The sequence below is a fragment of the Eschrichtius robustus genome, chromosome 5 (genome assembly GCF_028021215.1).
Source record: "Eschrichtius robustus isolate mEscRob2 chromosome 5, mEscRob2.pri, whole genome shotgun sequence".
Taxonomy (NCBI): Eukaryota; Metazoa; Chordata; class Mammalia; order Artiodactyla; family Eschrichtiidae; genus Eschrichtius; species Eschrichtius robustus.
This window is the reverse complement of record NC_090828.1, coordinates 61,661,993-61,687,533: the sequence shown is the minus strand read 5'-3', so window position 1 is coordinate 61,687,533 and position 25,541 is coordinate 61,661,993. Positions and strand designations below refer to the sequence as shown.

The 25,541-nt window shown below is 35.8% G+C and overlaps 2 protein-coding genes across 2 annotated transcripts in view; one reads left to right on the top strand and one right to left on the bottom strand.

Moving 5' to 3' along the window:
- Positions 1-6,822, bottom strand: part of METTL8 (methyltransferase 8, tRNA N3-cytidine) — a 79,990-nt gene extending 73,168 nt beyond the window's left edge. Inside the window, exon 1 of the mRNA XM_068543922.1 lies at positions 6,601-6,822. The gene's annotated coding sequence lies outside the window, so the exon portion shown is untranslated. The remainder of the gene's footprint in view (positions 1-6,600) is intronic.
- Positions 6,823-7,077: 255 nt separating this feature from the next.
- The window catches only part of DCAF17 (DDB1 and CUL4 associated factor 17), a 32,118-nt gene continuing 13,654 nt past the window's right edge, over positions 7,078-25,541 (top strand). The window contains exons 1-8 of the mRNA XM_068543921.1: positions 7,078-7,460; positions 7,900-8,003; positions 13,642-13,732; positions 16,947-17,083; positions 17,843-17,921; positions 19,072-19,161; positions 21,775-21,879; positions 22,338-22,443. Of these exons, the coding sequence (XP_068400022.1) occupies positions 7,335-7,460; positions 7,900-8,003; positions 13,642-13,732; positions 16,947-17,083; positions 17,843-17,921; positions 19,072-19,161; positions 21,775-21,879; positions 22,338-22,443 (838 nt within the window). The 5' untranslated portion in view covers positions 7,078-7,334. The remainder of the gene's footprint in view (positions 7,461-7,899; positions 8,004-13,641; positions 13,733-16,946; positions 17,084-17,842; positions 17,922-19,071; positions 19,162-21,774; positions 21,880-22,337; positions 22,444-25,541) is intronic.

The window sequence follows — 25,541 nt, the reverse complement described above, 5'->3', positions numbered from 1 at the left end:
TATGTATCCACCATTACAGTATCATACGAAATTTCTCCACCCTAAAAAAAAAACAATGCTCTGTGCTACTTAATCAACCCTCTCTCCTCCCCAAACTCTCTACAACAGTGTGTTCATGTTTATAAATTCATGTGATTCACTTCAATCCTGTTTCCACTTAGCAGATGATTGAAGGAAACAGAGTAAGTGTTTTGGTCAAAATTTCACTATGTGATGCTGATGGTGCTACAACTTGTGCCTTGTGACTCCTGATGTGATGCTCTTTCTACCACACAACTCCATTTCCTTGATTTCAGCAGGGAGAGGCATGGTTGTGCACACAGACAAGAAGAGAAGACAGAAATGGTGCTAAGTGATCATATCTTACATTAATGGAAGCTTTTAGACTAAAAATATGAGAAAGTGGAATTCTTGTTCTGGTAATTTGGTGAACCTCATACCCCAAAAACCTTTCTGCTATAAAATATTCCCAAAAGCCTGGACAAATACATTAAAAAATATATCTTGTTAAATATCGATACATCAGTGAGCCAGCAAAAAAGAAAGAGAAACTCTCAGAGACCAAAAGCTAGCAAAGATCCAAAGAGCTGAGAGAGCAATGAAGCCAGCAGTTGCCCAAATTCCACAGTGTTTAAAAAACAAAACACATCACTTATCTAAACTCAAGTTTGGTTTAACATTAGAAAATATATTTATGTAATTACCACATTATCAGATTACAGGGAAAAAATTATTTTATCACCTCAGCAGTTACAGAGAAAGTCTTTGATAAAATTCAACACCCATACATGACTAAAAATAAAATGAACAAGACTTTTAGCAAATATGGAATGGATGAGAATTTCATTAATCTGATAAAAGGTAGCTACCAAAAACCTATAATGTCATCCTTAATGGTGAAATATTAGAAGTATTCCATTTATAAACATGAATAAGACAAGGATGTCCATTATCACTGGTTCTATTCAACACTGCACTGGAGGTCCTGGCCAACATAGTAAGAAAAGAAAGAGGAAAAAAAGTAAAAAAAATTGAGAGGGAAGTAACAAAACTGTCACAGTTTCCAGAGGACATGATTATCTATGTAGAAAAATCCCCCAAACCTTACAAATGACAATTATTGCTATTAAAGATAAATGTTGGCAAACAAAAGATCAATATACAAAAACAACGTTGCTAAACGTAAGATCAATATACAAAAAGACAACTGCAAGTTTACATACTAGCAAAAATATAGTGAGAAGACCTAATTTAAAAATATACCATTCACACAACGAAGACCCAGCGCAGCCAAAAAAAAAAATTAATTAAAAAAATACATATACCATTTACAACACTGACCAAAAATATAATGTACTTAGAAAGTTGCAAAATATGCAATCCATTAAGAAAAAGATTATAAAATTTCATTAAAAGACACTAAAAAAGATCTAAATAAATGGAGAGACATACTGTCTTCAGAGATAGGATAATTTGATATGGTAAAGATGTCAGTTCTCTTCAAATTGATAGGTAGATTTAATGTCATCCCAATCAAAATTCCAGTAAGGTTTTTGTAGAACTTAAGCAGATTTAAAAATGTATATGAAAGTGCAATTGCAAAAAAGAAATAAGACCCTCCTGAAGAAAAGGAATAAGGTAGAGGACTTGCTCTACCAGCTGGAAAGTCTTATTATAAAAGTGGTCAGGTATTCATTAACCCAGGGAGAGAAAAATAGAATAGACCAGAAAATAGAGCCTAGAAATACACTATGAATGTAAACTTGTGTTTTATTTATATAAAGAGGAAAGAGGGATCCAGGAACAACAATGGGCACATAGGAGACGTCAAAGTTTTAGGTAATGTTCTGTTTTTTTAAAGTTGATGATAGCTATCTGGGTATTCATTTTATAATTATTATTTATATATTATGCTATGTTACCTATACATATTCTTTTGAATAAATAAAATATTTTTTTAAATAAGGGAATAGTTTGTAAACTTTACTATCAATCCTTTAAACCTAAATCTTTCTGGATTTTGTATATGAATGAATCTACTACATGTTCAGACATATATCATCAAAATATGCAGAGAAAAAATAAAAGAACCAAATTTATGGTTAAAAGCCTCAATAATTTCAAAATAAATTTCCAAAAGTGACTCACTCTCACCTGAACTACTACAATTACCTGCAAACTGGTCTCTCTACTTCACTCTTGTCCTGATGCTGTACCCAACTATCTCTTTAGGGAATGTAATATCACTCCAGAGATTTTTCCCATCACATTGCCATGGGCTCACATGCTCTGACCCCTGCCTACTTCTGGGACCTGATTTTATTCCTCTCTTCCCACATGCCCCAGCCACAGAACAGATCCTAACATTCTCCAGCATTAACGTCTATAATGCTAATGTGTACATTTAATGAAATCTTGGCATCTTTTCATTGACAGCACATCGTGAGTATTTCCCTGCTTTCCATTTGTTCTGGGGAATTTGGGGATGTTGATTTGTGGTTCTGCTTTATCATGATTTCACTTGACTCTTTCCTTCATCTTTAATATCCACTATATCAGAAGTCCTGTCAGTTCTACTTTCAAAATAAATATATCCTGAATCTGTGTCCTTCTTTCCATCTCTCCTGCTACCACTCTAGTCCATCTATCATCTCTTACCTGGACCAATGCAACAGCCACCATCTCCTTGTTTCCATTCTTGCGCCACTGCAGTACACTATAGCCACAATGATCTTACTATAACAAATTAGATCATGTTACACTCCTTCTTCAAAGTGTCCTATGGCTTCCCATCACAACAGAATAAAATCCAAAATTCCTTATACCCGATGTGACTTGGTCCCAGCCTACCTCGGCAAGTTCACTTCCCTCACGCACACTAAAGAATCACACTAGCCTTCTCATAGTTGTAGAATAATCCAACGTTGTGACTGCCTTGGGGACCCTGAATTGGAGCATCCCTCTGCCTGGACTACTCTAACCTCAGTTCATGCAGATTGGCTCATCCTCATCATTCAGGGCTCAGTTCAAACTCCACTCTTCAGAGAGGCCTTTCCTGACCATTCTGGGTACAGCAGGGCTCTCAACCACTCACTGTCGAGCACATCACTCTGTTTTCTCTTCTTCCCAGCACTTTATCACTACCTGAAAATCTTATTTTTAAAATCTATGTATTGTCTATCTCTCCCAACACGTGAGGACCTTGTTCCCTGTTCATTGTTATACCCTATGCCAAAATAGCTGCCAGCACATTGTAGATGAAAATAATTACATGTTGAATGAATGACCTCTTGTGGCCTTGGCTCAAATTTCTTTGTCTCTGAACAAATGTTCAGGTTTAATAACCGGAGTGTTTTATACATTTATTCTGTTATGCCTCTTTAAACGACGTATGTGAACAAAAAGCATTTTATTAACTTCTGAACTCAACTCATATGTCCTCTTTTCTGCCTTTAAAATATCATGGCAAGGATGGTTAAGTATTCTCTAAACATCACACAGACACAGAATGAAAAAAAAAAAAAAGAAGAACTAATGTTTGTTTTATGCCCCAAATTAAGAGAAGTAATTTCCAAATCTTAACCTAGGGGTATCTGTTCATGACATTTTACCTTCAACAAGAAAATATCTACTTTATAGGTAGAACTGTTAGGGATTAAAGTGTTTTTTTTTGTTTGTGAAGAAAAGAATCTTTATTTATTGATTGATTCCCATATTTATTTTTTATTTATTTTTTAATTTTTTTATTTATTTTTTATTTATTTTTTATTTATTTATTTTAATATCTTTATTGGAGTATAATCGCTTTACAATGGTGTGTTAGTTTCTGCTTTATAACAAGGGATTAAAGTTTTTAAAAAGTTATTTCTTTTTATCAATATTGTGGTTTCCTACTTATTTAAAGAATGAAGACTAAATCTGATTCTATGTTAAAAGTACTTAGTTGCTGACAATAGAATCTGTACAACATTGTTTTTAGAATAGCCCATTCATTCAACATACATATGCATCCTTAGCACACTGCCTAAAATGTGGTTACTGCTTATGTATGTTGAATGAATGAATGGACCTCTCTAAACACAAACGTTGGGAAGACAGGCAAACAACAATTCTAATATAGTGCCACAACCAGTGTATGCAGAGTAACATGTTAGAAGAGGCAAGGCTATAACTTGCCTTGTCTCTTCTAACATGTTAGAAGATGGAGGGGTCAGGAAAAGTGTGTGAGTGGAGCTGTAATACCTGGGATGAGTCTTGAGATAAACAGGTAAGAGGAGAGGAAGGGAGTTCCAGACAAAGAAAATTTTAAATGTAAAGGCACCCTGGCTTGAGCAAGTAGGCAACATGTCAGAAGCACAAGAGCAAACGTGGGGCTTCCCTGGTGGCGCAGTGGTTAAGAATCCGTCTGCCATTGCAGGGGACACAGGTTGGAGCCCTGGTCTGGGAAGATCCCACATGCCACAGAGCAACTAAGCCCGTGTGCCACAACTACTGAGCCTGTGCTCTAGAGCTCGTGAGCCACAACTACTGAGCCCGCATGCCGCAACTAATGAAGCCCACACGCCTAGAGCCCGTGCTCCGCAACAAGACACCGCAATGAGAATTCCGCACACCACAACGAAGAGAAGCCCCCGCTCACCGCAACTAGAGAAAGCCCGCGCGCAGTAACGAAGACCCAAAGCAGCCAAAAATAATAAATAAATAAATTAATTAAATAAATTTTTTAAAAAAGCAGAGACTCTTTAAAAAAAAAAAAAGGAGCAAATGTGAAGAACGGGCAAAGATGAAGCTGAAAATGTAGGCAAGATGCAGATAGTAAAGTGCCCTGTATACTACACTAAGGCATTCAGATTTTGTCCTATAAGGCACCTATACAAACCTCGAGGAATTCGTATACGTAGCCTCGAGGTTATGAGATTTCTCTAGAGAAATGTTTTACTTTTAATTTGCTAAAAATCTAAATAAAAAAATTTTTTTGAACAAAAGGATACTCTGGATCATCTGGATGACTACCTTTTAATTGATTACAGTACTGTCACAAGATTTCAGTTCACACGCTTGTGTTCAGGACTGCACTGGCAAACAAGTGGTTCATCATTGGCACAGGTTAATGAGAGACATGGAGACTTTTACATAAATGATGTTTGTCAAGTGAAGGTCAAATGAAATCATGACACAATGAACAAAGGAAGATTTTTACATTGGTTTAAATAAAGAAAAGAGGTGAAGTCACTCAGTAATCTCTCAACACAAGGACAATGCGGACAGGCCTTTCTGTAAGGAATTTATGCCCTGGAGGACAGTGAAGGTTTACTTTTTAGAGCATGATAGGTCCAGCAAAAACAGTCTCATTGGTAACAATGAATAAGCATTCATCAGAATTTATTTGTTTTACAGTTTTGCTTCATGTAATGTACAACCGTTTATACTGAACATATTTTAAGTTCACCACAGAGAATCCTAGGTATCTACTTAGGTTTGAGAAATTCTGCTCTGGGTGACTGGGAGCCACTGAAAGATTAAATAGGGAAATGACAGATTTGTGCTTTAGAAAAATCACTCTGGCAGCAGTGTGGAGGGTTGGAATTGAAAGTATTTAAGTAAGGCAGAAAGGAGGCTACTTAACATAATAATGTGATAAAATGGTGAGGCCCTAAATTACTCCGGGGGGATATGAAGAGGAGATGGATAACAGAACCAAAAGCACTTGGTTGAGGGTGACAGAAAAGAGGGCATCTAGGATGACTGTCCGTTGGGTGACTTGGTGGTGAGATACAGACCACTGGGAGACAAACAAGTTGGGGTGAAGGGAAAGGAGAAAAAAAGAGGTGATCAATTCAATTCAGCAATGATTTGAATTTCATTTCAGCCAAAGAAAGCCCAGTTATCTTTTCTGGGTCCGTTTTCTCAGTGACAGCTGCATTCATGAATTACCAAATTAACTATTATAGCGCTCTCTAAAAATATACAAAGCACTCCACAGTATGCTGTAAATAAGTCATGAAAAAATCAGCAAAAGCCCAGGCCCTAAAGGAAATTCAGCAGAGTTAAAAAGAGATATGACAAATTTTTCCTAAACACTTAAAACCAATGCACTCACCCAGTATTGTACTTTTTGCTCTGTCAGTCAAATGCAATCACTCCCTAGCCCACGTCTGAACAAGAGGCCACGTGGGAGATGCAAAGACACCACCCTCAAGGCACTTAAGGTGACCCAGCCCTTGAGGATATGACAGGAACCTTGACCCTACAGGCAGGGCTAGTCACAAAGTTATCTTTTACTTAGAGGAATCAACGTGGAGTACCCTAGGCAGTTCAATAACAATGTAAATATTTCATATTTCACTCCCGATAAGGAGGGGGAAAAAAGGCGAGAGTAAGGACAATGCAGCAATTATCGCAAAACCAGCCTGCGTCTCCGCGGACCACAAAAGGGCGGGCCTCCGCGAAAGTAATTCAACTCTAGTTTGGTGGGAATGCCAGCACCTTCACCACTAACTCATAATAACAAAAGCATAGTGTTTACGGACCCAAAAGGTTTAACCGTCCACCTCATCCACAACGTCCAACGCGTGACTGAAGGGAAAGCCGAGGGCGTACCTTTCTTTAGCACAGGACGCTGCCTTCGGGGGAGAGGGGCGGTAGCACACGACACTACCCCCCTCTCGGCGCCCTGTCAGGGCCTCTCAGAGCAAAAGTCGGGGGCTGAGAGACGTAAGGGTACCGGGGCGGCAAGGGACGGACCCCTAAATGCAGGGCTCGAACAGGTAACGGGAACCAAGAGGCTGCAGCACAGCGCCCCCACGGTCCTCCCGCGGCGCCGCGTGCAGAGCCGGAAAGGCGCGCCAGCCCTACGGCGCAGCCTCCGCCGGGGCCAGAGGAGGCGGGGCAGGGCGGGGCCACGGCCGGTTAGAGGCGGGGCCAGGGCAAGCGCTCGCTCCCCGCTGCCTTGTGGGGGTTGTAGTTCTGGGAACAAGTCAAGATCCCTCCGAGGACACTGGGAACTACATTTCCCAGTGAGGGAACGGCTCCGGCGGATCGCGCGTTACGGGCGTCGCAGTGTCTGCCGCCGGGGCAGCAGCCGGAGAGTGTTTGAAGGGTCAGCCAGGAAGGGAGTTTCTTTTCCTTCCCAATTGCCCGCTCTCGGGCGACGCCGGCTCTGCCTTCCTTCGTCCCACTGCCGTGCTCCCCCGGCCCGGCTCCGGGTGTCAGCTTTTCCTGGCCCCCTCGGGGAGTTGGGGCCTGGAGGTTCGAAGGTAGCGGCCGTTGCCCGGCGCCGGAGTGAGAGGCGCACCCCTCTTGAGCCCTGCCAACTCCCACCGGCCCGCACCTCCATGGGCCCAAGCCAGAAGCCCAACGTGTGCCGCAGGCTGAGTCGCCGGGCGCTGGGCTTCTTCTCTCGGGATGCGGGCGTGGTGCAGAGGACGAACCTGGGTATCCTGCGGGCGCTGGTGTGCCAGGTGACCGCCCGCCGGCCGGGAGCCGAACCAGGGGCAGCGGGGCGACTGGCGGGGGGTGGGGCTAGGGGTGGGAGTCAAGCTTCCGGCCGGGGTGCAGTTTTCACTCAATACAGCCCTGTTTTAAGAAGATCACCCGTGATGGGCAGGGTGATCCAGGCCTTGAACCTGGAGGATTAGTAAATAGCCTTTAATAGAACCGCCACATGCTTTTAGTTTTAACTTTCTTATGTCTTCTTGCAGACAGTTTTTTTCTAAAAATTGGTCACCCCACTTAAGCCAAAACGTGAAGGCGGAGTGAGGAAGAATTGAACATAATGTTTTTTTAAGAACGTACATGAAATTACTTTGAAAACTGTAAATGTAACTATCCAACTTAAAATTGGTGCACAGTAGAAACTTAGGAGTTATTTGCTAAATCGAAATTCCTTGTGTCTTTTAGGAAAGTACTAAGTTTAAGAATGTTTGGACAACTCATTCCAAGTCACCAATAGCCTATGAGAGAGGAAGAATATATTTTGACAACTATCGGTGCTGTGTCAGCAGGTATCTTTTTGGTGAAAGTTTTTGCTGTAATTCATTTGACTGTTGATCTTAACTCTAATTTTTATAGAAACACATGCCTACATTAGTGCTTAGTGAAATAGGAGAATGGAGAAATCGGTCCAAAATAAGGGTAGGGGGTAAAATGCATGTAATTTTAAAATCTTGTTAAATCTAAAGTTTGAGGTTTTATCCTTGTAAACACCAATTTGAAGCAAATTTATATTGCAGGCAAAATGACAGATGGCTGAGTACAATGTAGTATTTTATTCTGCTTATAAGAAACCAGAGTCAAGAGATCCAGGTACCTACTAATTAGATGCTGTTTTAGAGAAGACTTTCTGTGTTTTGTTTTGAAACTACTTGCCTTTGTTTTAGAAGAAAATTTTCAAACTTGCTCAAGTAGAGAATAACATAGTGAACCCCATATATTCATTACCTAGATTCAAAAAGGATCAAGATTTTGCCACATTTGCTTATCTTTTCCCACCCCCTTTTCCTTTATTCCTTTGCTAAATATTTTAAAGCATATTCCAAACATCTTGCCGTACTTGTTTGCTGCTCTTAAAAAATATGGTTATTTCCTTTTTCTTTTTTAACGGCTTTGTAATTCACCCTTTTAAAGTGTACAATTCAATGATTTTTACTTCCTTGAAATTCAATGAAAATGAATTTGATGAACCACTGATGGTTCATATAGGCAGCCATCACTAGAGTTAATTTTAGAACATTTTCATTACCTCAAAAAGAAACACTGTACCCTTTAGCTATCACCAGGATACCTTCATCACCCTCAGCCCTATGCAACTGCTAGTCTACTTTCTGTCTCTATAGATTCATCTGTTTTGGACATTTCAAAAAATTGAATCACATAATATGTGATTTTTGTGTGTGACTGGCTTCTTAGTAGATTACCAGTTTATTGTAAAAGTTTATAACTCAGGAACAGCCAGATGGAAGAGATGCATAGGGCAGTGTATATGGGAAGGAGCACAGAGCTTCTATGCTCTTTGAGCCCGCCACTCTTCCTGAATCTCCATGTGTTCACCAACCCAGAAACACCTCTCCTTTTCTAATATATATATTTAATGCAATACATTTCCCTCTAAGGACTGTTTTTGCTGCATCCCACAAATGTTGATACATTGTATATTCATTTTAAAATTTCTTTTGAGAGTTTCTTTGACCCTTGTGTTAATTAGAAATGTATCATTTAATCTCCAAATATTTTGAGATTTTCCAGCTATCTTTCTGTTATTGATTTCTAATCTAATTCCACTGTGTTCTGAGAGCATATTTTGTATTATTTCTAGTTTTTAAAATTTGTTGAAGTATACTTTATGGCCCAGAGTGTGGTCTATCTTGGTGAATGTTTCACGTGGGCTTGAGAAGAATGTGTATTCCCTTGTTGTTGGATGAAGTACTCTAAAGGTGTCAGTTGCACCCAGCTGATTGATGGTACTGTTCAGTTCAACTATATCCTTATGGACTCTGCTTGTTGGATCTGTCAGTTACTGATAGAGGTTGCTTTGAAGTCTCTGTATTAGTGGATTTGTCTATTTCTCCTTGTGTTCTATAAGTTTTTGTCTCACATATTTTGACATTCTGTTGTTAGATGCATACACATTAAGTAATGCCACTCTTTATCCCTGATAATTTTCCTTGTCAAAGTCTCCTGTGTCTGAAATTAATATGGCTACTCCAGCTTTCTTGTGGATAATATTTGCATGGTATCCTTACATGTTATAACATATATTTGAGTCTTGTTTTTAATCTACTCTGACACTCTGTCTTTTGATAGGTGTATTCAGACCACTCACATTTAAAGTGATTATTGATGTAGTTGTTTTGATACCTCCCATATTTGTAACTATTTTCTATTCATTGTGTTTGTTCTTTGTTTCTTTGTCTTTTATTCTTTTTCTGCCTTCTCTGGTTTTAACTGAGCATCCTATATGATTACATTTTCTCTCCACTTTAACATATCAATTATATTTCTTTTTTAAACTTTTTATTGGTTGCCTTGGAACTTGCAGTATACATTTACAACTAATCTAAGTCACTTTCAAGTCACTCTCTCCTACTCTCTTCATGAGTAGTGCAGCTACCTTATAACAGAGTGTTTCTAATTCCTCCCTCCTGTGTTTTATAATATTGCTGTCATTCATTTTACTTATCCATAAGCTGTAATCATTGAATACCTTGTTGCTGAATACATTATTATAAATACATTTTTATCTGTTAAATCAATTAAGTATAAGAAAAATGATGGATTTTATTTTATCTTTATTTATTCCTTCTTTAACATTCTTCTTTTCTTTATGTAGATCTGAGTTTCTGACCGATATCATTTTTCTTCTCTCTGGAGAACTTCTTTGAGTTCTTAAGGCAGAACTTTCTTATAAGGCAGGTTCACTGACAACACATTCCCTCAATTTTGTTTGTCTGAAAAAGTCTTATTTCTCCTCACCTTTTGAAGGATAACCTCTCAGGATACAGAATTCTAGGTTGGTGGGAGTTTGTTTTGTTTCATCACTTTAAATATTTCGCTCCACTCTCTACTTGCTTGCATGGTTTCTGAAGAGAAGTCCAGTGTAATTCTTAACCTGTTCATCTGTAGGTAAGGTGATTTTTTTTCCCTCTCCCGTCTTTCAAGATGTTCTCTTTGTTTTTGATTTTCTACAGTTGGAATATGGTTTGCCTAGGTATAGATTTTTTGGTATTTATCATGCTTGGTGTTCTATAAGCTTCCTATATATGTGGTTTGGTGTCTGTCATTAATTTTGGAAAATTTTCAGCCATTATTATTACAGTATTTCTTCTGTTTTGTTCTCTTTCTTCTCCTTCTGGTATTCCCATTATGTGTTCATTACACATTTTCCAATTTCCCACAGTTCTTAGATGTTCTGTTCTGCTTTATTCATTCTTTTTTCTTTCTAGTTTGGGAAGTTTCTGTTGACGTATGTTCAAGATCACTGATTCTTTCCTCGGCTGTGTCCGGTCTCCTGATAAGCCCATCAAAGACATTCTTCATTTGTATTATGGTGTTTTTGATTTCTAGCATTTCCTTTTGATTTTTCTTAGGATTTTTGTCTCTCTGCTTAATTACCCATCTGTTCCTCCATGTGTCCACTTTTTCCATTAGAGTCCTTAGCATATTAATCATATTTATTTTAAGTTCCCAATCTGATAATTCCAAAATCTGCACCATAACTTAAGTCTGGTCCTCACACTTGCTTTGTCTCTTTAAACTTCGTATTTTGCATTTTAACGTGCCTTGTAATTTTTTGTTGAAAGTCGTACATGATGTATTGGGTAAAAGGAATTGCAGTAAATAGGTCTTTAGAGTGAGATTAATGTTATTCTGGCTAGGAGTTAGGCTGTGTTTGTTGCTTGCTGTCGCTGTAGGTGTCAGCGCCTAAAATTTTCTCCGGTGTTCTTGTTTTTGTCTCCCCAGTACTGACTCCAGTGGCTTGCTCCTGGGTTTTTGCTTCTAGTAAGCTGTGATTCTTGGTATCCACCTCTCTCTCCAGTTTTGGGGGCAGCAATTTGCCCTCTGACCTCAATTATCTGATGTAACTAATAAGAGTTGTTGATTTTCAGTTTGCTTAGCTATTTTCTTGTTGTGAGGACGTGACTGATGGACCAGAAACCAGAAGTTAGAGACAATGGTGTTTTAGGTAGTGTTTGAGATTTGTTCTGACCCTGGAGGGCTCCTCCCAGCAGTCTTTTTCTGGTTCTGTCCAGCAAATTAGCCAGCCTACAGTTTAGCCTGTATGGCCAGTGAATCTACAGATCTCTACTCATTTGCCTTTCACCACAGCCTCCACTGGTTGTGAGAGTGCTCTTAGGCTAGAACTTCTCACTCTGTTACAAATGAAGTCAGTTTCTCTGGGAAGAGACTTGGGGCTATCTGCTTTATGGCCTGCTTCTCCACCAGGCAAAATCTTCAAGCCAAGGCTCTCAAGCTGGCAGGGGGAGAGGGTCAGTGGCACTTTTGCCTCTGAATGACTCCCCTACTCTAGCTGAGCACATGGGGTTGGGGCAGACATTAGCCTCGGATTTTCTTGCCACTCTGAATGTGGAACCACTGCTTTATGAGGTGGTAATACTGAGACCTCCAGTATTCTTAGGCATGGCAGGCCCAAGGTAGAGCCTCCATCCCATGAGTAGGGGCTAGGCAGAAGAAGGGAGTCCCACCTCTTGACTGCACTAACCTAGGACCCAGGCCCAGCAATGAGGAGGTGGATGCTGGATGGAAAATGCTGTCATTCTACCCTTCGAGGGAAGGTAACCCTCTGGGAGCCGGGGGTTGAGGGAGCCCTGTGCTCTTGGCTGTACCAGTCTGGAGTAGAGTTTTCATCTTGCTGAGCTAAGAATGGTGGGGAGGGAGCACATATTATTTCAAACACCATAGACTCTTACTGTTCTTACTGAGTTCTAGTAGATTTTTTTGAGTAAATGTTTTTTCATTTGTTATATACCTCTAGGACCACTTCCAGAGACTTTAATTAGTTGTCCTTTTATAATTCTCACCATTTTCCTGGGGAACATGTCCATAGAGCTCCTCATACTCTCATGCTAGAAGTGGAAATCTGGACATCTTCTTATATCATCAAAATGTCATTATCATGCCCAGGAAAATTAACAGTAATTCTTTGGTATCATTTAATGCCCATATTGTAACTTTTCCAATTTAGAGGTAGCTGCTTTAATTGAAAATTTTAAAAAAATCAGAGTAAGTGGCATTGATTGGTGATCCAATGGTAAATACCATTGGAGTTCTTTAATATGCCATTCAGGGGTGTTTTACCCATAGGTTAGAATCATATATGAGGTTGCTTTCATTCCTGTGAAATTCTGTTTGGTTTAAAGCTTTGAGTCAGTGAGAGTACATCAAAGTTGAATAAAATTGTCACCCTAAAAATTGTTTCTAAATAGTAGTTTAATTTTAAAGTTCATGAGTTTAAAAAAATGAAAACATCTATGTATACCGCTCAGTAATCAGGGAAGTATAAATTAAAGGTAAGAGACTATTTTTCATATCAAAATTATAGTGTTCAGTATTGGCAGAAGTATAAACTTATTCAACCTTTCTGAAACACAACTTGGGAGTAAAAAAAAAAGCCTTAAAGGGTATTTCCTTTTTTATCTACTAATTTGCATCGCAAATAAAGGAACTCTTTATCTAATTAATTTTCATTTTATGATGTTGGAATAACAGTTTATGAATGTGGAATTCAACAGAGATATTCATAATAAACGTTAAAGGGTAAAGAAAGAATTCAATATGATCCAATTTTGGAAAGTGATCAGCAGGTGGGTATGTGTATATAAAGAAAAGCTAGAGGGAAATGAACCAAGATATTAATACTGAGCCAAAATGTTAATATTGGGTAGTTTTATACTATTATAATTTATTTTAGTTTATTATATATTTTAGATTTTTTTCTATGAATGTGTATTATGAATTTTGTGATCAGAAAAAAAAATGTTAACATTTAATCGAGAAGAGGAAAGCAAAGTAGCAAGTTGTATTTTTGGTATTCCAAATCTCTGAATTAAAAAAAAAAAAAATCCCTCAAATCTGAGCAAACACTACCTCATTTATGAAGAAGAATAATCTTTTTTTTTTCCCCAGTGTTGCATCAGAGCCAAGAAAACTTTATGAAATGCCAAAATGTTCCAAATCAGAAAAAATAGAGGATGCTTTATTATGGGAATGCCCAGTGGTAAGATTTGTTTTTAGAGCACTTATTTCTAAAGCATTTTTAGCCTAGAAGAACAGATTATTAACATACTGCATAAAGAAATAAAACTTAAGTATCATAGTGATTCTTAAACCTTGAAAGGAATCGAGAAGAGAGCATATCTTTTGATTATCATTTTTCCTCACGAAGTAATTCTTGTCCTAAAAAATTATATATTAATACTATGAATATATTTTTAACTTTTAATACCATTTGTAAATCTTGAAAACTAGAAAAAGTTATGAACTGATTAAAAGTTTTATAAGCAATATAAGCTAGTTTATAGTTATTCTTAGCATTTAAGAGATTATTCTACTTAATATATTGAGACAATAAAATATTTATTTAGGGCAACAGTTACGTTACATGACTCTTTGAAAGTGGATTCTTATGGGTTTCCTCTATGAATCTTTTTAGGAAAATAATAAGATAAAAATTTAAAAATAAAATAATAGATAAGCTCATTCCACCAGATCAGCATTGCCCCAGTGTGTATTTTTTCAGAACATCGTTTTCATAAGATGTTAACATCTTATAATTGCTAGAGGAGTTGGGAGAATTAGGTTTTTTAAAGGGTTAAACAAATTTATTTATAGAATTACTTCTCAGAGCCTTTAATACTATTAATACTTATAATAATACTACTGTTCATGGTGATTGTCAAACCATTTTCCCAACTTTCTTGATCATAGAACTTCCTATTTTGAGATATATTTTTAAATATTAATTTTCCATAGGATCAGTGTTCTAAGAAACACACTTAAGAAGTGCTGCAACACATATATACAATGGAATATTACTCAGCCATAAAAAGAAACGAAATTGAATTATTTGTAGTGAGGTAGATGGACCTAGAGACTGTCATACAGAGTGAAGTAAATCAGAAAGAGAAAAACAAATACCGTATGCTAACACATATATATGGAATCTTAAAAAAAAAAAAAAAAAAGTGGTTCTCATGAACCTAGGGGCAGGACAGGAATAAAGACACAGACAGAGAGAATGGACTTGAGGACACGGGGAGGGGGAAGGGTAAGCTGGACGAAGTGAGAGAGTGGCATGGACATATATACACTACCAAATGTAAAATAGATCGCTAGTGGGAAGCAGCCGCATAGCACAGGGAGATCAGCTCAGTGCTTTGTGTCCACCTATAGGGGTGGGATAGGGAGGGTGGGAGGGAGAAGCAAGAGGGAGGAGATATGGGGATATATGTATACGTATAGCTGATTCACTTGGTTATACAGCAGCAACTAACACACCATTGTAAAGCAATTATACTCCAATAAAGATGTTAAAAAAAAAAAAAAAAGTACTGCCACAGGGGCTTCCCTGGTGGTCCAGTGGTTAAGACTCCTCGCTTCTACTGCAGGGGGCACAGGTTCGACCCCTGGTCAGGGAACTAAGATCCCGCATGATGCGTGGTGTGGCCAAAAAATAAAAAAATAAAAAATAAAAGAAAAAAAGTACTACAACAAACTAATCAGGTCTCTGAATCTGGCTGTTTGTTTTTTAGGAAAAATAGAATATGTGACCAAAAATAATGATTAAAGGTTAAGAGACTATGCTTTGCATTTATTATTAAAATTCCTTTTTTTTTTTTTTAAACACTTGTTTTTACATAAAATTGTAGTTTTCTAGAGCTGCTGCTTTCTTTTTCCCTGGACGGTTGCTTTCTTTTCATAGAAGTCTCCTTTTTAAAAATCAGGAAGCTTTAAATCTACGTTCTCTTCCCCAACTCCCTATTGAAAGTTAAAAATAACTATTGTGTCCCTACATCTAAAGCCTTTTAATCCAGTCTCATTGGTGAGGGGAAGAGGATGACAGATTTCCTAACTGAGAAAAATTTTGAAGACACCAGTGCAGAACACCAAAAATTTAGAACAATCCTGCAAAAATAAAGTTTCTAGTAACCGAATTCCTAATCTCAATTCTCTTTAAACATTTTATTCTTATTTGAAGTGGAGCAAGATTTTCCACTAAGAAAAACTAAAAAGCATATTGTATTAACATACTGATGTGAAACTACATTTAAACTAGCACCCTTCTTCTCTGAGATAATGTGTGAAATACAACTTTTAGTTTAGGAAAATAGCTTGAACCTATTAGTATGCTACTTAATCCTTTTTTTTTTTAAGTAGGCAAGGTATAAATGGTACATTTTAAAAACTTTTAAAACTCCATGAGGTGATACTTATGTAAGACACCAAAGAATAAAAATATTTACATCATTGCCTGTGATTTTAGTGTAAGACTTCAGTAGCTAATAAGCTTAAACACACACACACACACCCCCAAGAAACAAACAAAAAAACCTTGTTTCTTTCCCTAACATTTGAAAGGGGAGACAAATCTTAGGAGTATAAATAAAATAACTACGTTTACATTCTTTTCTATTCACTCTTGAGCCCAAGCAATGTAAGAGTAATTTCAACTTCCTTATTCTTAACTTTCCTCTTAGAACATCCTTTTTATTTTATAAATCAAAGTAGAACCCTTGGCTTCTCTTTCTCTTTCTGCTTTAGTCTTCTACCTTATGGCAACTCCTCCGTGGCAGGTACACCAAAGCAGCTATCCTCTCCCTTTGTTGGGGGTAATTCATTGGAGATAGGTTCTCTTTAAAATTAGGTCTGACTCTTTTCTTCTTTGGCTGCCTTGATTCTGGATTTTAGCTTTTCATTTGAGGTTAGAGTAGAGCCACAGTGACTAATGGGATAATTTGCTCTTTTGCCTTTTTAACTTCTATCAAAAGGAAAACAAGTCTTGGAATAAAGAAACATCTATTCTAGCAGGTGACTCTTAATTACTTATGCTATTATACATGGTTTTAAGAACTGTTATTGTTGCTATTGTTATCACAGCAGCATCAGTAGTACTCCTATTACTGTTGTTATTATAATGATTGGCTAACATTTGTTGAATACTTAATGATTAATACTTAATAAGTAATCAGTTATTTCAGGTACTGTTGAAGCACTCTATGTGACCAAACTCACTTAATAAATTAATGATGAAAATAATTATTCATGATTTTAATCTTTCCTTGTCTTAATTCTTTATTTGTGCATTAATAGTTCTTTTTTAATTTACTTACTTGACTATTTCTTTAAGTGTTTAGCTGTTTTCTTTGGATATGGATTACTGCAGATTGTTTATGACCATGCAGTTTCAGTTTTATACCTCATTTTTTTTTAAGGGTGAAATGCTTCCCAATACATCAGATTATAAATCCTCACTCATAGCACTGACTGCTCATAATTGGCTACTTCGTATATCAGCAACTACAGGAAAAGTCCTTGAGAAAATATATCTTGCTTCATATTGCAAATTCAGGTATTAACTGTGATTTGTTGTTTAAAATTTTATTATGAAAAATTGAGACTTGTGGCCCAGGATATTTCAAGATTTTTTTTTTTAAGTTTTCCATTGTATACATGGATCTCAGTTTAAAAACCTATTCTATTTTTCTCTCCTCATGACTACTTTTGAAGATCTGAGGATGGAGACCCTTTATCATTTATCATTGTATTCCTCATAAGTAACTAACCTCTAGTAGTTGGCAGATACCCTTTGTTAAAAAAATTTACTTTTTACAAATAGTATTTTATATGTAGGATGTATTTTATGGCAGATTTTTCTGAAGGCTGGTCTGTTACAGTTAAATTACCTACGTAATATAATCTAAGAACTGTTAATTTTTAACTAGTAATTTTATAAATTAGATATAAATTTTTGGAATGAATATGTGCATGCAAAATGTGAATGTAACATTTTCAATGCTTTTTGTAACTTCCATTTTAAATCAGGAATGGTTTTTTGTTTTCTAAGTTTTGAATACTGACAGATCAAACATAATTTTTATTCACTGAGACTCTAGAAGGATTAAAATTATATATATATTTAAAAATAGGAATAAATGCATATAAGGATCTAAGGGAATTCTTTTAGTTATTTGTTTTTAAAATAAACTGCTTTGCTTTTATAATTTAAGTAACTGAAAAACTGTTCACTTATAAAATATCTATTATATTTTTATTTTAAGTAGAAGGAAATTGACCCAAATGAATATATTTCTTTTTATTCTTTTAAAAGATACTTGAGCTGGGACACTCCTCAAGAAGTCATTGCAGTCAAGTCAGCTCAGAACAAAGGCTCAGCATTGGCCCAGCAGGTAGACATCTTTAAACATTCAATAAAATAAAGAATTTTTTCCAGAGGAATTTGTCTGAAAATTTGTTATGAAATAACTAATGATCTTTGATTTCTGAAGCATGCTATAAAAGTTGTTTACCACAAATTTAGGCAATTCCCTTCAAGCCACTCTGGGGAAGTACCACAGATTATTTTGTATTCCATAACGGAAAGAAATCTGAACCTTATTCTTCAAAGTAAAGGAGCTATCTTCTTCAAACAGAGAAATCACTCGAGTTTTAATTGTTGATACTTTTTTCTATTTCCATTTTCTCATGTCAGTGTAATACTGTTTTGTAATGCTGAATGATATGACCATGATAACTCTGTGTCTTTTGATAAGACCCTTGATTATTAGAATTCCAATTCACAATATAAATTATGTTGTATAATAATACAATACAATATATTAATTTATATTATAATCCATTATATAGTAGATAAATATATTTTGTTATACAGTATATAAAGTATGTTTTTGTAAAATATATTTTGTTGTTAAGAAACGTTTACTGTTAATGCTTACTTCTATAGATTTTTGTGTGTATATGCAGTTTGTAGTATCTGAAGGGCTAAAGGTTTAGTGGACATATTTTGAACATGCAGGCCTTCCTGTTTAAGTAACTTTGCAATATAGATAGAGGAATGTTTTTAATTCATGAAAACAGTGTTTTTATTTTTTTAATTAAAAATCTTTTTATAGAAGTATAGTTATATATATTATATGTTATATATTATATTATAATATAATATATAAGTATATTATGTGTTATATATATAAGTATATATATAAGTATATATTATATTTATATAAATATAAGTATATTATATGTTATAGATGTACAATATAGTGATTCATGATTTGTAAAGGTTATACTCCATTTATAGTTCTTATAAAATATTGGCTTTATTCCCCATGTTGTACAATATATCCTTGTAGTTTGTCTTATACATAATAGTTTGTACCTCGTAATCCCCTACCCCTATATTGCCCCTCCCCCACTTCCCTTTCCCCACTGGTAACCACTAGGAAAACAGCAGTTTTAGTATATGTGCTGCCGAAGCGAGCACAAAACAGCAGTTTTAAAATACTCTTGAGAGCTGCCTATGATTTTAGTCTTTCCTTTTAGGCAGGCATTCAGCAGCCTGTTTTGCTGTACCTTGCAGTGTTCCATGTGCTACCTTTTTCACTCATAGGGATTCTGGAGATCAACAAAAAGGTAGGAACTCATTTCTGATTTAATTGTAATATTAATTTTTTGACAATAAGATGTAATATCATTTTTAATTATTTGTTTATTAGGTGTTTGGATTGGAAATGTTCCCTTGACTGTACAAAGCTTGATGATTTAGTTTATTTCATATCAAAATACATGAGAACATTTGATGTGGGAAGAGAGTCTAATAGTCTCTTCATCTTTCTACATGTTTATTTATTTAGTTAGTTAGTTAGTTATTCTTGGCTGCTTTGGGTCTTCGTTGCTGCGCATGGGCTTTCTGTAGTTGTGTTGGGGGCTACTCTTCATTGCAGTGAGTGGGCTTCTCATTGCGGTGGCTTCTCGTTGTGGAGCACGGGTCTAGGCACGTGGGCTTCAGTAGTTGTGGCACGTGGGCTCAGTTGTCGTGGCGTGTGGGCTCTAGAGCACAGGCTCAGTAGCTGTGGTGCATGGGCTTAGTTGCTTCATGGCATGTGGGATCTTCCCAGACCAAGGATCGAACCTGTGTCCGCCGCCTTGGCAGGAGGATTCTTAACCACTGCGCCACCAAGGAAGTCCCTTTCTGCATGTTTTTATGCTTCTCAAGTGGATAGTGTTGAGTACCAATCATTAACAAACCACTGTTTTATAAAATTATGAAATGAGTAAAATATTTTTTTTCATTGGGAATATTCCAAAGCTTGTTAAAAATGATCATAAAGAAAGGTAAAAAGCTGCAACAAAGTGCCTCATTTTAATTGCAAAGTATAGATCTAAAACTTGTTTTATGGTATATAAACAAGTCTTATAATTAAATATGTAAGTTCTTCAACTCATTCAGTGTTGGGTTTTATTGTTGTTGCCATTGTTCTTGATTTGTGGGGTGGTTATTTGGGAAGAAAGAAAGGACATATTTCCTTTGAGTAAAAGAATCAATAGTTTGCTAGTTTCCTTTAAAAAAATTGTTACTTAGTTTGGGTGAATAGTTATTTATTGGTCTATTCTACTAGTCTTTAATTAAGCACCTGAAGCATTATTGAGCCCACGTCTTGAGGGTCCACTAATACTTATAAGCAAACAAGATGAATGTATTTTAAAAATTTTATATAAGCATAATATACTAAACTGCATAAAGACTAAAGAATTAATTATTTATTAATTGTTCATTTTGTATCAGGCACTTTGAATATTTTACAACATATAATAATAGTGTAATATATAAAGTATTTAACTAGGAGGTTAAGCAGCTACCAAAATCCTAAAGGTAGTAAATGTAGAAGCTGGAATTTGAACTTAGATTTGACTCCAGAGATTAAACCAAATTTTAAAATAAGAGTGGCTACTTTATTATAGCACTCATCATTTGAAAATACATTTGAGTTAAACAAATCCTCCTTTCAAAGTGGAGAATGAGGATCAGGGAATAAAAAGTCATAGGCTAGTCAAGAGCAAAGCAAACCATGATTATCCTTTTAAGAGATGACAAAAAACACAGCTCATAAATGTAATTGTTCTCTTTGTGCTTGTGGATTAAGTAATTGTGTATACTTATTACAGTCTACAATAGGAATGAACACTTAGCAAAGTCATAAATTGTTTCTATTTATTCTTACATGTTCGAGATAATCATTTGAGGGATTTGATTTTGATTACAGTTATTTGAAGTATATCTTTCACTTACCATGCATAATAAGACTACCTAGGGGCCAGGCTCAGAATGTACTTTAAGCTATTTGTTGGGGTAGTAAATCTTTACTAAATGATTTGTCTTGAGTAGAAACAGAAACAGATTTTCACTTAATTTCTACTTGTTCTTTCTTTTTTATTTATTTGTTTTTGGCTGCGTTGGGTCTTCGTTGCTGCACGCAGGCTTTCTCTAGTTGCAAGCGGGGGGTACTTGTTCTTTCATTGCTATGAATATTTGTTTATGTTAGTTGGCTTTTGTTAAATATTAAAAATAGGCACAGAATCAAGTTCTTTTTAGAGCTCTGTGGAGCATCATGACAGGATCCAGTGCATAGAACAGAGACAGAGACAGAAAGGGAACAATGAGCCAAAGCTTCTCAAGGTCAGCTAGGCTAAATGTTTCTGTATGTATTTGGTTTTTAACATGTTCGGTTTTAACAGTATTAGATATTTAAAGAAAAAGGTAATGATAAAATTCTCGAGTTGGCTATTTTTTATTAGAATTACTTTCTTAGACCCAATCTTTTCACCTCCAGCTAAAAAATGTCCCTTCATAAATAACATTTTATGAAGAATAGGTCCCTGTATTTATTCTGCCATGTATATCCTGCATGGTAGAATTAAATGGACTCAGTTTACACCTATGTCCATGAGGAAAAGGATTTGTTATTAAAAGATATTGACAAAACTGTGAAGCAAATGTATGCTGCTGCATCATTTTGAGGGGTATGTGTTACACTCCCATTAGTGCTTCAGTTTGAGACCCCAGTGGCTTACCACTCTCCCCTAATAACACCTTAGCTTCCAGTTTCTGAATTATAATTAAGTTATAATGTTAGGCAGCAGTGTTGTAGTGGTGGCCTGAATATTAAACAGATGCACAAACCACTGTGAAACTCAGATGATTGGCCTTCTGGTCTTTTCTCAGGTGATATCTACCTTTCCCCTCAGATTTTCGGGAGCGTAACAGATGCCACCTTGTCTCATGGAATACTGATTGTGATGTACAGCTCGGGACTGGTCAGACTTTATAGCTTCCAAGCCATCACTGAACAGGTAGAGAAAACTGACATTTGCCATATTGAAATTAACTTGAGATTTGGACTGAGGTATGAATTTTTTTTTTGAATTTTATTTAATTTTTTATACAGCAGGTTCTTATTAGTTATCCATTTAATACATATTAGTGTATACATGTCAATCCCAATCTCCCAATTCATCACACCACCACCCCCCCGCCACTTTCCCCCCCTTGGTAGGACTAGGTATGAATTTTTTAATGTGATGTTTTTAAAGTAAGGCACTGTGTAGATTTCAACTCTACAAAACTGTACAAATGGAGAAAGACAAAGTAACCTTTAAAAGAGGGGTGGGAAGGTAAATAGAAAGGCCCTTGAATAAATAAAGACATTTCCTCTGTCATATACATGTGAATTTGATTTTTTTCTCTCTCCAGACAGCAAATAAGTAGGTGCTAAAGCCACCATTTTTGTTTTGTTTTGTTTTATTTTTAGTTCATGCAACAGAAACTTGACTTAGGGTGTGCATGCAGATGGGGTGGGACTACTGGAACTGTAGGAGAGGCTCCTTTTGGCATTCCTTGTAATATTAAAATCACAGGTATGGCTACTATATAGTACTTTCTTCACCTTAAAAATTAAGTGGTCATATTAATAGTTATTAATTGTAATCATCCAAATGTTTTTTGCATAATTTAATTATAAATTAATTCATTTTATTCCTATGCAGAGTATTCTTTGCTTTTGAATAGGCGTTCACAAAAATCTGTTATTCAGTTAGATAAAGGCCTGGGGATGCTGGACCTTGCTCAGCCAGAGATCTGTTACCTTTGGCAAGTTACTTTACCTTTCTGGTCTTGATTTCCTTATCTGCAGAATAATAAGTTGCAGCAAATGATACCATCTTAGTTCCTTTATAGCTTAAAATTTTACAATTCTGTGAAATTTACCCAACTTAAAGATCAACAAAGCACAAAAAAAATTATATATAATTTTATAAATATAATAAAAACGTTCTATATGTAATTAGCTTATCAAATTCAGCAGTTTATTAAAAGGAAATGAACTGCTACTCAAATTGAGCAATCTGTGTTAGATAAACCATGACTGACCAGAGTTCATCTCAGCAATACAAGAATTATTTAATGCAGACAGATGTAAAACTCATATGAGTAAATTTAAAAAGATAATATAGTTTGTTATCCTAATATTTGTTTATCTTTAGTCTTGGTTCATTAAGAATCATTCTTGGGACTTCCCTGGTGGCACAGTGGTTAAGACTCCAAGCTCCCAATGCAGGGGGCCCAGGTTCAATCCCTGGTCAGGGAACTAGATCCCACATGCATGCTGTAACTAAGAGTTTGCATGCCACAACTAAGGAGCCCGCCTGCCACAATTAAGACCTGGGGCAGCCAAATAAATGTAAATAAATAAATATTTTTTAAAAAAAGAATCATTCTTTATCATATTGAGGACATTTCCTTTTACTTCTAACCAATAAACATCACGTATTTAGGTGAAACTCCAAAGGTTTTTCTAACATGGGTCAAAATAAGACAGTAATTTTTTTCTATTATTACTATTTAACATTACATCATCAACAAATCAAGAAACAAATGAAAGATTTAATTGTGAGAAAGGAGATGTTCTTTTTATTAGTAAATGACAGACTATAAAAACAGAGTCCAGTATAGCCATTATCCAAGAAACTCAAAATAAATATTCTAAAAATTACTCGGGGTTTTAGATGTCTTGGACCAGCTGAATTAGGCAGTTCTGTGATAACTCAGCCTCAGCAATACCTCCTATATTTGATACAAATACGCTAGCAGGAAATCTATTAAGAATTTTAAAACTACAGGCTCCAGTGGTAACTACAATGTATTATTTTGAAGAGAGTTTCCCCAAATGGTACATCGTTCTCATTGAAATACAGATAATAAGCAAGTAAAACAAAGAACAGGGTGATAAAGAAAGCTCATAGAGCCTTTGATTGTGCTGTGATTTTGGTCCCTGTTTGTAGAGAGAAGACTAGATTTGAGATCACAATGTTGGTCTGCTACTAGTAAGAGTGAAATTCCACTACTAACTGGTGGTTATGATAGTGAGCAAATTACTTAACCTCTCTGGACCTCACTTTTATCAACTTTAAAATAATAACATTTGAAAATATCTGTGAAATCACATGCCATTGTAAAACAATACAGCGATTGTTGGACATTTAGCTTAGAAAAGTAGCATACTATGTTGGAAACTTTGAGTATTTTTTCAAACTATATTGACTGAAATCCTATTCATTTCTCCAGATTTGTTTTTCAGGATCATTAAGGTCTGTACAAAATAATATTCCTTTTAACTTTAAATAACGTTTTTTTAAAATGCAGCAGCAGTTCATTTTCATTACAGAAGAATTAGGAAATAATGATAAACAAAATAGCGAAAGTTTAAAATACTCATAGTCCTCCTGCATGGAATTAACTGTTATCACCTCAGTGTGTTTTTTTGGTAATCTTGTGTATATGTCTGAAACCAAAAAAGAATCATACTGTGAATACTCCTTCATAACTTGCTTTTTTAAAAAAATCAAAAATAAATAAATAAATAAATAAAATAAAATAATGGCAATTCCCTGGTGGTCCAGTGGTTAGGACTCCGTGCTTCCACTGCTGGGGGCCCATGTTTGATCCCTGGTCAGGGAACTAAACTCCCGCAAGCCACACGGTGCAGCCAAAAACAGAAAAAAGAAAAGAAATAATAAAATAATTTTAAAATAAAAAAATAAAAATAAAAAATAAATAAATAAATAAATAAAATAATTTAAAAAAACAACTCGAAGTATAATTTACATGCACTTAAATGCCCTCATTTTAACTGTACAATTTGAGTTTTGCCAAATGTTTATATCCATGAAACCACTACTACAATCAAGATTTAAAATCTTTTCATCACTCCAAAATGTTCCCCTGTGCCCTTTCCAGTCAATTCCCTCCCCATCCCCAGCCTTAGGCAACCAATGAACCTGCTTTCTTTCACTCTAGTTTTCTAGAGTTTCTTATAAATGGAAGCATATGATATGTACATTTTTGTCTGGCTTCTTTCACTCACCATATTATTTTTGAGATTCATTGCATATTATTGCATATATCTGTAGCCTAACCCACTTTTAAATGTTAATGTATTACAAATATTAATTTCCATCTAGATTATTTAATAGATGATCTTATGAAAACAAAGTTGGAGTTCTATCTTACTCTTTACATCAAAAGAAATAATAGATGGATCAAAGATTTAAAGTTCTGTAAGAAAACTTAGAGAATCTTTTTATCTCAGAGTTGAGAAGAGCTTTCTGACACAAACGCAGAGCCATTAAAGAAGGGATTGATAAATTTGGCTACATAAAAATAAAGTGCTGCAAGGTAAAAAAAAAAACAAAAGCACACTCATATACCAACTCAAAAATCAAACAACAAACAGGGGAAATATTTGCAACATACACTGTAAAGGGGTAATTTTCTCCTTATATATGAGTTCTACGGACCAGTAAGAAGAAGTGACTACAACAACAACAACAACAAAATGAGCAAAGGATATTGTTCAGAAGAAGAGGAAATATAAATGACTTTTAATTTGGGGAGGACAAAGACCAACGTCACTGATAAGAGAAGCGCAAGTTAACACTATCATAAGATACTTCTTTTC